This window comes from Zalophus californianus, chromosome 1 (genome assembly GCF_009762305.2).
Source record: "Zalophus californianus isolate mZalCal1 chromosome 1, mZalCal1.pri.v2, whole genome shotgun sequence".
NCBI lineage: Eukaryota > Metazoa > Chordata > Mammalia > Carnivora > Otariidae > Zalophus > Zalophus californianus.
In genome coordinates, this window is record NC_045595.1 from 83,082,379 (window position 1) to 83,099,668 (window position 17,290).

Below are 17,290 nucleotides of genomic sequence, written 5' to 3' on the forward strand. Positions count from 1 at the left end.
ACTCCCCAGGAAATCATTATACAAGATTTTCTGTTCAAATAGAATATTTCATCTTGCCTAATTTATTTGGGGACATAGCAAATTTATGCACCAATTTGTTAATGATCATATGCTCACTCCTGTGAGAAGCAGAAAAATTATCACTGAGAAAAGAGATTCCTTTATTCCTTCCTCTTTTTCTTTCTTTCTAACATAGATATTGATCTATAACTTGCATTCTTTATAAAATGTTCATGCCAGATTTCACAAGACAGAATGAGGAAAGGGAGCAAGAATGCAGTAAAAGTGTACAAGTATTTAAAATTCATCAAAATATGAGAATTAGACTTTTTCAAAAATCCTTTGTGTTAATTTTAGGCAATGAGGATGTTAATGATTTATAAACATATCATGTATCTTAAAATTGTATAATTTTATAAATAATTATATAACATATATTTTAAATAATTCTATTTGTTCAGTGCCCAAAGAGAAATGGAACATAAAAAGATATTATTAGTATTTAGTAGCAAAGCAGTAAGTTAATTTAAAGCACAGTCTATTGAACACCATTTATTTAACAATTCTCCAAGAGAATGTGGAAAATCTTTCTTAGCATTTTGTGAATTATTTATTTCTTTTGAATTTTTTTTGTTGCAGTCTTGCAAAAGCCTTGTTTTAAGTCATTATGCTTTCATTATAGTACACTTATCTACTCAAATTCAATTTTAAAAAGCCCTTTAAGGAGTTTGGATAACAATTCAATGTGGCACTGATTGAGATTATATACTAAATTTTTCCCCAGAGGTTTCCTTTCAGTTGACTTATAAACCTCTTAAAGATGTTGACACTCTCAAATTTCCAACTTAAAAAAAAATAGAAAGAAAAAGAAAAGAAAAATACTATTATATAGGTAATTAACAAATGCACAAATCTGTACTAAATAGTCAGAATTACAGTTCAATCTTCATTCTGAAGTCAATAAGGACTGTATTTGAAAAATACTGATCACTTTAATATTGAAAACTATGCTTTTAAATTCTTGATAGTATGTAATATATGGTGATTAACATAACAATAAAAAATTAAAAAAAATAAATTCTTGATAGAGAATTTCAAGGGGTTGTTGACTGAGTAAGAAATACGTTTAATTTCAACTAATGTTTAATCAACTTTGCCTGCTCTAATTGGTTCCTCTAGCAGCAAATTGCATTACTGACCCCAAAATGCTATTATACCTCCCTAAAAGTCTCTCTGTGTATAAGGGAGCACTTCATGCTTTTAAGAACAATTGTTTAATAGTAAAAATAGCTACTACCACAAGTGGACATATTTGCTTTGCATGAGGAGGCATAAGGTTTTATAAAAGCTTTCCATGAAGAAAGTGGAGAAGTTACAATCCTAGAGAAAAGTTAAAAATCCAACAGAGCTCTCAAGCTCATGGTCACTGTGTCATTTAGGCTTCTGCCCCACCCAACATTTTTACAAGAACTTCTAAGAAGTGGTTGCATTCTTTTATTTTAATTTCGGTATTTTTCTGTGTCTTGATTGGTCTTTTGTTTGTTTTGCTGGTGAATAATGAAATACTCAAGGGGTAGAGAATAAAAGTCATAAAACTGGAAGAAATCTTAAACTCTCCGCTGAACTTTGGAGGCAAATATCTGCTTAAGTAATACAAATGTATTTAAATAACTCAAACAGGTAATGCAAATTTCAAAAGGAACTAACTTCCTCAAGTGGACAATCTGTGGCCTCCGTACCATTGGCCACTTTGGTGTCTTTATTCAGGAGGGCACAAAGTCCTGGATGCATAAATTGTCACAAACACTTAAAACCTGAACATGTGGAAAATAAACACAGGGTTAAAAATAACCTTCAAGGTCATGTGGAGGAGTCCTCTTTACTCACCACTGTGACGTTGAAAGCATACAGGAGATCAAAAGGCAGGGCAGCGATTAAATCAATGATGAACCAGGTTGTGACGTAGTGGATGCAAATTGATCTTGCTTCAAAGATAACTTGGCCAGACTTGCTAACATAGGTTGTTCGGAAATTTAAAATAATATCTGCTTGAGAAAAAAAGATAAGAGAAAGAGAAGGAAGGAACAGAGAGAAGAAAAGGAGGAAAGACAAGGAAAGAAGGAAGGATGGAGGTAGGCAGGCATGCAGGCAGGGAAGGAGGAAGGGGGAGGAAGAAAATTGCATAAAATTAAATAAAATCAGACAAACAGTAACCTCTTAGTGTATTTCAGACTGATAATACCTGAAATACTCTTCTTGACAGATCCAGCTCAATTCAACAAACAAGTATTGAAGAAGGGTGAAGAAAGTAATATTCTCTGAGCCCTTAATACATTCCAGACATTGGGCCACACATTAGCATAATTAAAACGAATAAAAATAGCAATAACAACAATAGTCATCAGTTACTAAATGCTCACTTCGAACTAGGCATTGCCCTAAGAACTTAGCATAGGTTATTTCACTTAATCCTCAGAACATGGTCTTAAGGAGACAGTATTACCTCCATGTTAAAGAGGCAAAAACTAAGTCTTAATAAGGAAAAGTAACACATTCATGATCATAATGTCAACAGTGGCAAAGATGATTTTGAGCACAGATAGAATTTCTACTCTGTATTTTTTTTTAATAAAATTCTACTTTATTTCATGAGCTAAGTTTTATTAATCTCTGCAGGGACAGAATTCATCTCTGCCCTAAAGGCATTTATATTAACAAAATACCAGAAGATTCTTGTTTGGATTTCTAGGTTAAGTTTCCCCATTCCATTTTCACGGATGATGTAATCATTTCCCTACATCATTCTTTTGTTATATTTTATTTTATATTTTATTATTTATTGAGTTTTTTTACAATATATGAGGCCCTCCTCAGTGCTGGTCAAATGACAGCCAGAACCACAAAGATCATCTTAGGCTCACTCCTGCTATCTATGAATAAACATCTCGGAGTCTGTTACACTAGTCCCTGGGTTAAATATTATTAAAGCACTGGAAAAGATTACCTTTTCCTTAGTTTGTTTTAGAGTTGAGCACAACCAGGCCATAGGGAATTTCAGGATTGCTTCATACATGTAAGGGGGATAATGGATGAGTATTTTATGGACTAGTGAATTCAAAAAAACATACTTCTCCATGGAACTTTGTTCTTGAGAGTGAATGTGGAAAGTAAATACGCCAGTCAAAGAGAATAGGAATTGAGTGAGTTACGAAGCAAATGCAAAGCTCTGAGTTACATGGTTTTTGAATGAATTGGAATACTCTTTACAGTTAATTTAAACCTTTGAAAATTAGCAGAATAGGGTTGTGAGAGGATAAAAATTTGGTATCATGATCACGATGATGATGGCAGTGATAGGACATACAATAATGTGCACTTGGCATGTCATTTTTACTTTTCACTTCATGTTCACACTTGTGGTACACAGAATTCAAAGATGACCCTCACTCTCATATGATCTCCTCCCCTTAAGTGGGGGTGGAGCCTGTGAGCATGATAAGATATCATGCCATGATCATGTTGTAGGATATGGCTAATGGGAGAGTCACCTAGGTGGCCTGACTTGATCAGGTAAGCCCTGTCAAAGCAAGTTTTCTTCAGCTGGTGGTAAGGGATTGGAAGCCAGTGAGACACATTCTTCCTGGCCTGGAAGAAAGCAACGGCCACAATATGGAAAGGGCCACGTGGCAGGGAAGGGCAGGCAGTCTCCAGTTGCTGAGAGTGGCCCCTTACTGACATCTGGCATGAAATGGGGACTTCTATCCTGAGGAAATGCATTCTTACAACAGCCACATGAGTTTGCAGGAGGATCTTAGGCTCCAGAAAGAAACACACCTTAGTTGGCACCTGGATTTCAGCCTTATGGGGCTCTGAGCAGAGCATCCCACTAGGCCAGACCTATCCGACCTATAGAAACTGAGATAATAGTTGTTTTAAGTTGCCAAGTTTGTGGCAATTGGCTCTGCAGCACTAGAAAAATGAATACAACATAGGAACTATGACAAGACAGATTACTATTACATTATTATAGATAACACACATGCAGTTAGCATGAGCCTGGTACTGTTCTGGGTGCTGTATAGTCATAATCTCATGGACTCCTTACAACAATGCTAAGAGGTAGACAGTTTTATTATGCTCTTTTACAGATGAGGAAACTGAGGTGCAAAGGAACTGAAGTGACTTGTCCAGGGTCACACAAACGATGAAACTGAAGCATAGGATTAAACTCCTCAGGTAGTTAGTCAAAGAGCAAGACCCAAATCCAAGTCTCCTAATTTGCAATTCAGCACTTTGGCTTTTGGTAACTTCACAGAGGCCAGTCACCTCCCAAGTCTGGAAGCAAGTTCTAGAGGACTTAAAAAAAAAAACAAAACAATAAACTTTTCTAGTCTACGGTGAATGAACCAACTTTTTAAAATGCCATTATTAAAAGTCACATTTTTGGGCGCCTGGGTGGCTCAGTTGGTTAAGCGACTGCCTTTGGCTCAGGTCATGATCCTGGAGTCCCGGGATCGAGTCCCGCATCGGGCTCCCTGCTCAGCGGGGAGTCTGCTTCTCCCTCTGACCCTCCCCCCCCATGCTCTCTCTCTCTCTCTCTCATTCTTTCAAATAAATAAAGAAATAAAATCTTTAAAAAAAATAAAAGTCACATTTTTGTCAAAAAAATAAAAAATATTGAAATAGTTCTATTGCTAATATTGAGAATCTGAAATGAAGAAGCAGTGGCTAAACCATTCACAAAAGATGAAAACAATCCCAAGGTGATTTTTGCTGCAAAGTAAAAGTGTTATCACGGCAAAATAGCAAAGCATCATGGCCACCGAGAAGGAACAGAACACAGTGGAAGGCCATCAGGCTGTTATGGTAGCATGTGAACTTCCCATTTTTTCTCTTAACTTTCTGGGTTCATGTATTTCCTTATCAGGAAGCCAATTTAATGGGTCAGGCCACCAGCTGTTGAAATAAAGCAGGGATTTCAACTTCCTGCTGTCCAAAAGAAAGCTCAGATTAGGCATTTAAGTGTTCTTTTTTTTTTAAAGATTTTATTTATTTATTTGACACACAGAGAGAGACAGCGAGAGAGGGAACACAAGCAGGGGGAGGGGGAGAGGGAGAAGCAGGCTTCCCGCCGAGCAGGGAGCCCGACGTGGGGCTCGATCCCAGGACACTGGGATCATGACCTGAGCCAAAGGCAGACGCTTAACCAACTGAGCCATCCAGGTGCCCCTAGGCATTTAGGTTTTCATCTTATGAGTGAGAAATCCAGAGTTGTTTACCAAACCCTTCCGGTGATCTGTGGTTTCCATAACACAGGCAAATTCATTATAAGATTGGAGGGAGAGAATCCAATTCCGTAAGTCTGCAAGTTCATTGTAAGACTGGAGGGACAGAGTCACTAAATTCTCCTCCTGAAACCAATATTACACATATGTTAACTAACTAGAATTTAAATAAAGATTTGAAAAAAAAAGGAAAAGAAAAAGATTGGAGGGACAAATTCCTTGCATATTTACTAACTGATCACCCGTTCTAGAAATTTCACAGAAAATCCCCTGCCACCATCCACATTCCTGGGGCACTCCCATGAATGGAGGAATGAATAAAATGACTGGCCTTTGGTTGATTGATGCAGCAAACATTTTTAAAGCTGTGTAGTAAATTATGTGTTTGACTAAAAAATAAAAGAGGTGCAGATCTTCTGAATAGAAAAGACATTTTCTTGGATGAGTCATTACAGAATATCAGTTTAGAAAGCTTTTAAAAAAAATAATTTGTTACTCATTTGAGTTAATTGGGCGAACAGAAGATATGTTAATTTCAGGTTTTTTAAAAAGAAGTAATTATAAGACTTTTATACACAAATAGTGATAATAGTTAAAGAATATAAAAGTGATTATTTTTAAATCTATGGATACAAATCTATTTTTGAAATACATGAATATTTTAGGCTTATTTTCAGGGAGAAAAAAACTACATATATATCATATTCTAAGATTTCCAGGATAATGGTCTTATTGTTGTGCAAAACCGTAGGTTTATTCCATGATTAGTATTATTTTTGGAAAGCTCATTTCTAAGAAACCTACTTTTGTCATATGCATAAAAATAGACATAATTCTGGTGTATTGTGATTTACAAAAACTTTCTCACATTCATGCATTTGTGTGACAATACCAGCTCGCTCAGGTGTACTATTTTATGACTCAGGAGATTTAAGAACCTTGTTTAAAGCCATGAAGAGAGTAAGCAACAGAGGACAGGGCATCTATTGACACTTGATCCCTTTTTCTTTCCATTATCTTCAAGATTACCACACTTCCCAACATATTTTAGAGGGAATAACAATAGGTTGGTGCAGGGAAATGCATTTGTGATCATAGCCCTTGGGTCAGACACAGCATCAGCACCACCCAGGTAAAAGAATGTCATAGAAGTGACATAGGAGTCACAGAATTGAGTGTAAGGTAATGAACTGTCTTTGATTCTGTCTAGGGACAACAGGGAATACTCTGTTTTCTCTCCACTGATCAGAATGTGGTATCGGTGTTCAAGAACCAAGGGAACACAATGCTTATAAACATCCCCTTAAATGGGAGAGCAGAGATGGCTATGCAATTTCTCTAAGAATGAGGGAAGCATAGAATAAAAAAAGATTCTGATGAGGAAGAAAAGAGCCTTCCTTCCAGAGCTGGTGTCCCTCCTAAGAGAATCACAGCAGCAAAGTGGAGCTTGGCAAACGTTGGCTTCAGCTGCTCCTCCCCCTGTGCTTGTCTCACTTCCTCTAAAGGCTGTGTAACTTTGGCAATTAAATCAGTGACTCATCCAAAAGTTACAGGAAGAATGTGGTCTCCTCCAGGCAGTCCACAGCCTACCTGAAAGGCAACAGTATGGTTTCTATTTTGAGACATCCGGAAAGCATAAGTATAAAGTTTCTTCCCATATGTTGGAAAATACATGAACGCATACTACCACGAGAGACTATGGACTCTGAGAAACAAACTGAAGGTTCTAGAGGGGAGGTGGGTGGGGGAATGGGTTAGCCCGGTGATGGGTATTAAAGAGGGCACGTATTGAATGGAGCACTGGGTGTTATAAGCAAACAATGAATCATGGAACACTACATCAAAAGCTAATGATGTAATGTATGGTGATTAACATAACATAATAAAATTAAAAAAATAGAAAAAAGAAAGCGTACTTATTATTATCCAAATTTGTGTAATCTTTCCCATTAATTCTGTTTATCATCAACATGCACAATTGTCCATACACACACACACACACACACACACACACACACACACACACACACACACAGTTTGAACTAGGAAAAGTATTCTAAAAACAGTAACAAATTAATTTATAAGAATTTACTGCCTCAAAACCTTGCTGTCTTATGTGCTTGTATGTACATAAATACCTTGTAACACACGGTGCTGGTATCATGTGTAATGAGTAAATAAGCTGGGCAATAGAGAATCATCATATCTACTCCATGTGGTTTATAGAATTTCCAAAAAATTGGTCATAATATTTATACTACCAAAATGAGGCGAAATATAATTAAATTTTCTGATGATTCAGATAGCACTTAATTATTTTCAGGATAATCAATTTGCCTTGTTGTATTTCAGTTTTACATAAACATGATTCAAATGAAGACAAATAATAGAGAGCTAACTGTGTACATGTTCTGTTTTCATATTGTTAAGACCTCCAAAAATAAATATTTCATTTCACTCCCACACTAAACAGCTATATATGTGGACTAAAAAGCAGGAAGGTTAAAACCATTTTTTTTCTAGTTTGATTTCTTTGAGAACTATATAATTAGAAAGTAAAAAAAAAAGGGTGAATTTGATATGGCACAAATTAATAGATTTTCTTCTTTATTAGTATGTAAGCCAGTTGGGAAATAATTTAAAAATCATACTGGCTTACTTGTTAAGAAGTAAATTAAAATATAACGGTGTTCATGCGAGCGTATGCATCACATACAAATAATTAATATCTTCATTTAGCCATTTCTTTAAAAATTAATCAATGTAGTACAGCGTGGGTGGAAGGATATTTAATTAAACCAGCTGCCGACTCATATTCTAAAGATACCAAGTCTTTTTTCATTGCTGATGAGGCACTCTGAACACAGTATGATGTCACAGCAAATTGAGCTAAAGGTGTGGGAAATTGAATAACCGAGAGCTAATTAATGAAGAAGTTTGAGGGACTAACTATCCTAAGAATGTAATTGATTGTCCATGTTAGTGGATGAGATTTTCATACCACTCCATCCTTGCTCATCTTGTCAGCATTTGTTCCTCTTGCTTACTTTAAATGAGAGCTCTATGATAAAGAAAAGGCAGCAGGCTCAGAAACAGCATTTAAGAACAATCGCCTGAAGAAGGCGGCAAGCAGGTACATCAAGGTACATGATTGATGCTGGTATTGACTTCTGTTTTGTACCGGTGTGGCCTGTGTTATCATGGTGGACCCATACGTTGGTTTTGACCTTCGATATCAACATCACATGGACACACCTAGTAGGGAAGGGACCTAAACGTCACTATAACTTGAAGTAAACTTTTGCCAGCTTAAATCTCCACCCGTTTTTTATACAGTCTCTCAGCTTAAATCTCCACCCGTTTTTTATACAGTCTCTCAGCTTAAATCTCCACCCGCTTTTTATACAGACAGCTCACATTCTTTATCGAAAGGTCTAAAGTATAGCTATCCCTTTCAGCTTTGCAACATCCTGGAGTGTGGGAAACAGAACGCCACAACAACCACTGGTGCATGTTCGCTCAGACTCCGAGATCTCTGAGAAAACTCGAGATTGCAGGGTTAAAAATAACCCGAAAGGGTCAGAGTGAAATGCCCTTGGGACCTGTGTGGTCAGTTCTAAAGTAGCAGCAGCAGATGTTTAGTAGATAGGAAGCCAGCTGTAAACAGCATACTGTGCACTCCCCTCTCTGTTCCCTTGTCCTGTAAACAGCACACTGGGCACTCCCCTCTGTTCCTTTATTCTGTTTTAAAGATTCTTACGTGCCTGACTAATCCTGTATACATGGAGGAATGTGCCTTACTACGCCCCTGCTGTAGAAGGGGAAAATAAACCTCAGCACCTCGGGCTGTTGCTCGGGGTCCCCTGTGCCTCGTTATACTGTCATCTCTTTTTCTCAGTTCCTTCGCCGCCCCAGGTCCCCGACTCTCTGAGGTCGACACTTAAGCACCATAAAAATTACCCTACTGATGACCTGTTGTGCTCTTTGCCCCATGCAGGGCCCAGGGCACTTAAAGAATGGACAAAACGTGCAAAAAAGGATGCCTTGTCTCATAGCCACAGACTCTGATTTTATTATCTGATATCATTCCACCTTTTGGTGCATAAGTAAGCCGCATCTGTGAATATGCTGCCAAGTCAAGAGAGATAGCACATACTCCCAATGTATCTCTATTAAACCCCCCACTTACTGTCTATAAACTAATTATTTTATTATATTGAATTTGTACATTGTTTTCATTTTATTGTATAAGTTAACATGTAAAAAGACTTCTGCATAACATGCACGTTGATATGTGTAAAAACTACCAATTTGGGGTCCCTATAAATTATTCAACTTTGTTTCAGTAATACATAGCTCTAAATTAGATATTGAACTTTAGAATTACCAGATCATTTAATAATAATTTGATGATTAAACACAAACCTACTTTAAGACCAAGATTCATGCATATGCCACTTAATTATAGAAATCCCTCTGGCATGCTTACTCTGTCTATAGTTATACTTAACAGGTGGTAAATTTTCCAAATTTAAGTACAATAGAAAATATAAGGACTGTCATATCTATAAATATCCAGTCATGAAATTTTTTAAAAACCTTAAACGCTGAAGTCTATTAATTTCATATGAAGTACATATTGCTTATTCAAGTAATAAAACTTAGAATTGATGAAAACTGAGATAGATTAAAAAATGTATTGATACAATTAATGTTTGCCCCAAAGTGAAATCCAACATATATATCCTCATTAGAGAGAAAAATTTTAGATTCAATAATAAGGTCTTTTATGGTTATTACATTTTAATTAGGACTTTCATGATCATTTTCATATTTGAGGAAAATGGTACCCTTAGTATTTATGGCAGTCTTTATTGCTGTTTACCAAGAATTCCTGGCTCTCTACCTCCTGTTATGATTATATTTTATGCTTATATTTCCCCACCACCTGAAGAGATTGTGTGTCTCACTTAGGCTAAAATTATGAAAGCAAAAGCAGCCTGAAACACTCTGGGCAAAATTTTGAGAGCTAGTGTGCAATTCCTCACATTTTCTTCTCCCTGCCTTGATGATCATGGGAACATGTGGCAAGATGGAGTCTCTGTCAGCCTAGGTTTCTGACTGACTACAGTGGACAGAACTCACAGCTGACCCACAGTGGACACATAGCGTGAGGGAGACATAAACCATTTTGTGTTATATCCCACTGAGATTTTGAGGTTACCACAGCCCATCCTGACAAATACGTATTCCTAAAAGGCTATAGAGCAGAGTGGCTAACAGTGAGTATCCGGAATCACACTTCTTGGGTTATAAACCATTGAGCAGCATTAGCTGCTACTGTCATTAGCAGTAGTAGTAATATTACTAGTAGTAGTACTACTACCATTCTGTAGGATTCAAAACTGAGAAACAGGGACAATGAATGACTTACCTAAAGTTGCCTAAGAAATTAATACTATTACTTTTATTGTTACTTTATAGATCTGATGCACATAATATTTAGTGCTAATACGACAATAAAATTATAAAAACAATGAACATAATAACATAGCATTTTTAAAAGTCTTCCTACCTGATAGGGTTTGATTTCAATGCTTTTTTTAAAGATTTTATTTATTTATTTGACAGAGAGAGACACAGCGAGAGAGGGAACACAAGCAGGGGGAATGGGAGAGGGAGAAGCAGACTTCCTACCGAGCAGGGAGCCCGATGCGGGACTTGATCCCAGGACCCTGGGAATCATGACCTAAGCTGAAGGCAGACGCTTAACGACTGAGCCACCCAGGTGCCCCTTAAGTGCTTTATATATATTACCTTTTTTAAAAAAATTTTATTTATTTATTTGAGAGAGAATGAGAGATAGAGAGCACGAGAGGGAAGAGGGTCGGAGGGAGAAGCAGACTCCCTCCTGAGCAGGGAGCCCGATGTGGGACTCGATCCCGGGACTCCAGGATCATGACCTGAGCCGAAGGCAGTCGCTTAACCAACTGACCCACCCAGGTGTCCCTATATTACCTATTTTGATCCTTACACGGTCACTATGAATTAGGTCTCATGTTCATTTAGTGATAGAGTACAGGCTCAGAATTAATTAGCCCATGGTTACCCAATTAGAAAATGGGAGAGCTGGCATTTATACTTAGAGTCTGCCTGTATACAACCACAAAGCATTTTTTATTATAATTCCTCACCTTGCAGTTTAGGAAGGGAATTCTTCTGGTGAGATCTATGAACTAACTTTTGAAATTTAGGTACTTTTTAGAGTCATAAGAAGATAATATGTAGTATTTGACTATAGATTGCTATATATAAAATTATTCAGCATCTTTAAAACTTCTGTTTTTTTATTTTGTTTTTTATTTCTTCAAATTTTTATTTAAATTCTACTTAGTCAACACACAGTGAAATATTGGTTTCAGGGTTAGAATTCAGTGGTTCATCACTTACATATAACATCCAGTGCTCATCACAACAACTGCCCTCTTTAATACCCATCATCCATCTACCCATCCCCCCCCCCACCTCCCTTCATCAACCCTCGGTTTGTTCTGTCTTTAAGAGTCTCTTATGTTTTTTTTTTCCCTCTCTCCTCCAGCTTGCCCCATATGTTCATCTGTTTTGTTTCTTAAATTCCACATACGAGTCAGATGATATGATATTTGTCCTTCTCTGACTTATTTCGCATAGCATAATACATTCTAGCTCCATCCACATCATTGCAAATGGCAAGATTTCATTCTTTTTGATGGCTGCATATATACCACATCTTCCTTATCCATTCATCAGTCGATGGACATCTGGGTTTCTTTTCATAGTTTGGTTATTGTTGATAATGCTGCTATAAACATCAGGGTGCATGTACCCCTTCGAATCTGTATTTTTGTATCCTTTGTATAAATACCTAGTAGTGCCATTGCTGAATTGTAGGGTAGCTCTATTTCTAACTTTTTGAGGAACCTCCATACTGTTCTCCAGATTGGCTGCACTAATTTGCATTCCCACCAACATTTCAAAAGGGTTCCCCTTTCTCTGCATCCTTGCCAAAACCTGTTGTCTATTGTGCTGTTAATTTTAACCATTCTGACAGGTGTGAGGTGGTACCTCATCGTGGTTTTGATTTGCATTTCCCTGATGATGAGTGATGTTGAACATCTTTTCATGTGTCTGTTAGCCATCTGGATGTCTTCTTTGGAAAAGCGTCTATTCATGTCTTCTGCCCATTTCTTAACTGGATTATTTGTTTTTGGGGTGTTGCATTTGATAAGTTCTTTATACATTTTGGATACTAACACTTTATCAGATATGTCATTTCCAATATGTCATCTCCCATTCCTTAGGCTGCTTTTTAGCTTTGTTGATTGTTTCCTTTGCTGTGCAGAAGCTTTATATCTTGATGAAGTCCCAATAGTTCATTTTTGCTTTGGTTTCCCTTGCCTCTGGAGATGTATCTAAGAAGAAGGTGCTATGGCTGATGTCAAAGAGGTTGCTGCCTGTGTTCTCCTCTAGGATTTTGATGACTTCCTGTCTTACGTGTGGGTCTTTCATCCATTTTGAGTTTATTTTTGTGCCTGGTGTAAGAAAGTGGCCCAGTTTTATTTTTCTGCATGTCACTGTCCAGTTTTCCCAACACCATTTGTTGAAGAGACTTTTTTCCATTGGGGATTCTTTCCTGCTTTGTCGAAGATTAGTTGACCGTATAGTTGTGGGTCCATTCCTGGGTTTTCTATTCTGGTCCATTGATCTCTGTGTCTGCTTTTGTGCCAATACCATACTGTCTTGATGACTACAGCTTTGTAATATAGCTTGAAATCCAGATTCGTGATGCCTTTCTCTTTGCTTTTTCAAGGTTGATTTGGCTGCTCAGGGTCTTTTGTGGTTCCATACAAATTTTAGGATCGTTTGTTCTAGCTCTGTGAAAAATGCTGGTGGTATTTTAATAGGGATTTCATGAAATGTGTAAATTGCTCTGGGTAATACAGACATTTTAACAACGTTTCTTCTTCCAGTCCATGGACATGGAAATGTTTTTCCATTTCTTTGTGTCCTCTTACATTTCTTTCATAAGTGTTCTATAGTTTTCAGAGTACAGACCTTTTACGTCTTTGGTTAGGTTTTTTCCCTAGGTATCTTATCGTTTTTGTTGCAATTGTAAATGGGATTGATTCCTTGATTTGTTTTTCTGCTACTTCACTATTGGTGTACAGAAATGCAACAGATTTCTGTACATTGATTTTATATCCTGTGACTTTGCTGAATTCATGTATTAGTTTGAGCAATTTTTTCGTGGAGTCTTTTGGGTTTTCTGCATAGAGTATCATGTCATCTGTAAATAGTGAAACTTTGACTTCTTCCTTTGATGACCTGGGTACCTTTTATTTCTTTTTTGTTGTTTGATTGCCGAGGCATAGACTTCCGGTATTATGTTAAATAGTAATGGTGAGAGTGGACATCCCTATCTTGTACCTGACCAGAGGAAAAGCTCTCAGTTTTTTCCCATTGAGAATGATATTAGCCGTGGGTCTTTCGTATATGGCCTTTATGATGTTGAGGTATACTTTTTATCAAAAATTGATGCTGTATTTTTTCAAATGTTTTTTTCTGTATCTATTGAGAGGATCATATGGTTCTTATCCTTTCTTTTGTTAATATGGTGTATCACGTTGATTGATTTGCAAATACTGAACCACCCCTGCAGCCCAGAAATAAATCCCACTTGGTCATAGTGAATAATTCTTTTAATGTACTGTTGGATTTGATTTGTTAGAATCTTGTTGAGAATATTTGCATCCATGTTCTCAGGGATATTGCCCTGTGATTCTTTTTAGTGGGTTCTTTGTCTGGTTTTGGAATCAAGGTAATGTTGGCCTCATAGAAGGAGTTTGGAAGTTTTCTTTCCATTTCTATTTTTGGAAAAATTTGAGAAGGATATGTATTAACTCTGCCTTTAATATCTGGTAGAATTCCCCTTGCAAGCCAGTCAGCCCTGGACTTTTGTTTGTTGGGAGATTTTTGATTACTGATTCAATTTCTTTGCTGGTTATGGGTCTCTTCAAGTTTTCTGTTTCTTTTTATTTCAACTTTGGTAGTTAGTATGTTTCTAAGAATTTGTCCATTTCTTCCAGATTGCCCAGTTTGTTGGCATGTAATTTTTCATAATATTCCCTTATGATTATTTGTATTTCTGGGGCGTTGGTGTGTTCTCTCCTCTTTCATTTGTGATTTTATTTATTTGGACCTTTCTCTTTTATTTTTGAGAAGTCTGGCTAGGAGTTTATCAATTTTATAAATTGTTTCAAAGAACCAGCTCCTGGGTTCATTGGTCTGTTCTACTGACTTTTGTTTGTTTGTTTGTTTCTATATCATTTATTTTTCTCTAGTCTATATTATTTCCCTTTTTCTACTGGCTATAGGCTTTATTTGCTATTCCTTTTCTAGCTCCTTTAGGCATAAGGTTAGGTTGTATATTTGAAACTTTTCTTGCCTCTTGAGGTAGGCTTGTTTTGCAATATACTTCCTTCTTAGGACTGCCTTTGCTGCATCCCAAAAGTTTTGGACTGTCATGTTTTCATTTTCATTAGCTTCCATGTACTTTTTAATTTCTTCTTTAATTTCCTGGTTAACCCATTTATTCTTTAGTAGGATGTTCTTTAATCTTAATGTATTTGTGGTCTTTCCGATTTTTTTCTTGTAGTTGACTTCAAGTTTCATAGTGTTGTGGTTGGAAAATATACATGGTATGATCTCAATCTTTTTGTACTTGGGGAGGGCTGATTTGTGACCCAGTATGTGATCTATTCTGGAGAATGTTCCATGTGCACTTGAAAAAGAATGTGTATTCTGCTGCTTTAGGATGAAATGTTCTGAATGTATCTGTTAATTAATCTGGCCAGTGTGTCATTCAAAGCCGTTTTTTCCTTTTTGATTTTCTGCTTCGATGATCTGTCCATTGCCACAAGTGGGGTGTTAAAGTCCCCTACTATTATTGTATTATTATTAATGAGTTTCTTTATGTTTGTTATTAACTGATTTATATATTTGGATACTCCCAAGTTGGGGGCATAAATATTTACAACTGTTAGATCTTCTTAATGGATAGACCCCTTATTTATAACATAATGTCCTTCATCTCTTCTTCCAGTCTCTGTTTTAAAATCTAGTTTGCCTGATATAAGGATTGCCACCTCAGCTTTCTTTTGATGTTGATTAGCATAATAGATGGTTCTCCATTCCCTCACTTTCAATTTGCAGGTGTCTTTAGGTCTAAAATGAGTCTCTTGTAGGCAACATGTAGATGGGTCTTGTTTTTTAATCCATTCTGATACCCTATGTCTTTTGATTGGAGCATTTAGTCCATTTACATTCAGAGTGATTATTGAAAGGCATGAATTCAGTGACATTGCATTACCTATAAAGTTGGAGTTTCTGGTGGTGTTCTCTGTTCCTTTCTAGTGTTTGTTGCATTTGGTCTTTCCCCCTGCCACTGAAAGAGTCCCCCTTAATATTTCTTGCAGGGCTGGTTTAGCGGTCATGAACTCCTTCAGTGTTTGTTTACCTGGGAAACTCTTTTCTCTTCTATTCTGAATGACAGCCTTGCCAGATAGAGTATTCTTGGCTGTATATTTTTCCCATTCAGTACAATGAATATATCCTGCCATCTCTTCTTGCCTGCCAAGTTTCTGTGGACAGATCTGCTGCAAACCTGATCTGTCTTCCCTTGTAGGTTAAAGACTTTTTTTCCATTGCTGCTTTTAGGAGTCTTTCCTTGTCTGTGTATTTTGTGATTTTGACTATGATGTGCCTTGGCAATGGTTGGCTTTTGTAGAATTAAATGGGAGTTCTCTGTGCTTCTTGGATTTTGATGTCTGTGTTCTTCCCCAGATTAGGGAAATTTTCAGCTATAATTTGCTCAGATAAGCCTTCTGCCCCGTTTTCTCTCTCTTCATCTTCTGGGATTCCTATGATATTAATGTTATTATGTTTTAATACATTGCTGAGTTCCCTAAGTCTATGTTCATAATCCATTACCTTTCATTCCCTCTTCTTTTCAGCTTCATTATTTTCCATAATTTTATTTCCATTGATTCATTCCTCTGCTTCATCCATCCTCATTGGCATCCATTTGGGTTTGTATCTTAGTTATAGCATTCTTACTTTTGGCCTGACTAGATTTTAGTTCTCTTATCTCTGGAGGAAGGGATTCTCTAGTGTCTTCTATGCTTTTTTCAAGCCCAGCTTGTATCCTTATAATTGTCTTAAATTCTAGTTTAGACATGTTACTTATATCCATATTGATTAAATCCCTGGCTGTTATTTCTACTTCTTCTTCTTTCTTTAGGGGTAAATTCCTCCATCTTGTCATTTTTCCAGAGGGGAAAAACAAAGAAAATCTAGTTACTAGGTGTTTTTTGGTCTGTTTGTTAAAAGAAGCTAGATCCAAAAAATAAAATAAAAACATATGTATTAAAATATATTTGGATAATATATATGTAAATAAAAATTAAAAAGGAATTAAAAACTAAAAATAAGAGTGTCTGGGTGGCTCAGATGGTTAATTGTTGGCCTTTGGCCTTTGGCTCAGGTCGTGATCCCAGGGTCCTGGAATCAAGTCCCATATTGGGCTGCCTACTCAGCGGGGAGCCTGCTTCTCCCTCTCCCTCTGCAGCTCCCCCTGCTTATACTCTCTCTGTCAAATAAATAAATAAAATCTTAAAAATATATATATAAAAGTAAAACAGAAGCTAAATCCTGTTTCCCCTAGAGCTGAAGCTTTGCAGCTCTCTATGACAGCAGACTTGGTGCGACTGAGGAGTTTGTGCTGGTCTTCTGGGGGAGGGTCCTGTTGTGCTGATTCTCAGACAGACTTGCCCTAGTGGAGATACACTTACAGGGCACAGGGGGACAGGGCTTGGTGTAAGCAGCTCCAGTCTTCACTTGGTGGTGCTGTTTAGCTCACTGAAGTTGGTCCTTGCTGACAGGCAGGGACCTGTTCTTGTTCCTGGAGC

General features: G+C 37.0%; 1 protein-coding gene across 1 annotated transcript in view; it reads right to left on the reverse strand.

Moving 5' to 3' along the window:
• The window catches only part of KCNH8 (potassium voltage-gated channel subfamily H member 8), a 367,066-nt gene that overhangs the window by 118,172 nt on the left and 231,604 nt on the right, over positions 1-17,290 (reverse strand). The window contains exon 6 of the mRNA XM_027585610.2: positions 1,888-2,045. Coding sequence (XP_027441411.2) covers positions 1,888-2,045 — 158 coding nt within the window. The remainder of the gene's footprint in view (positions 1-1,887; positions 2,046-17,290) is intronic.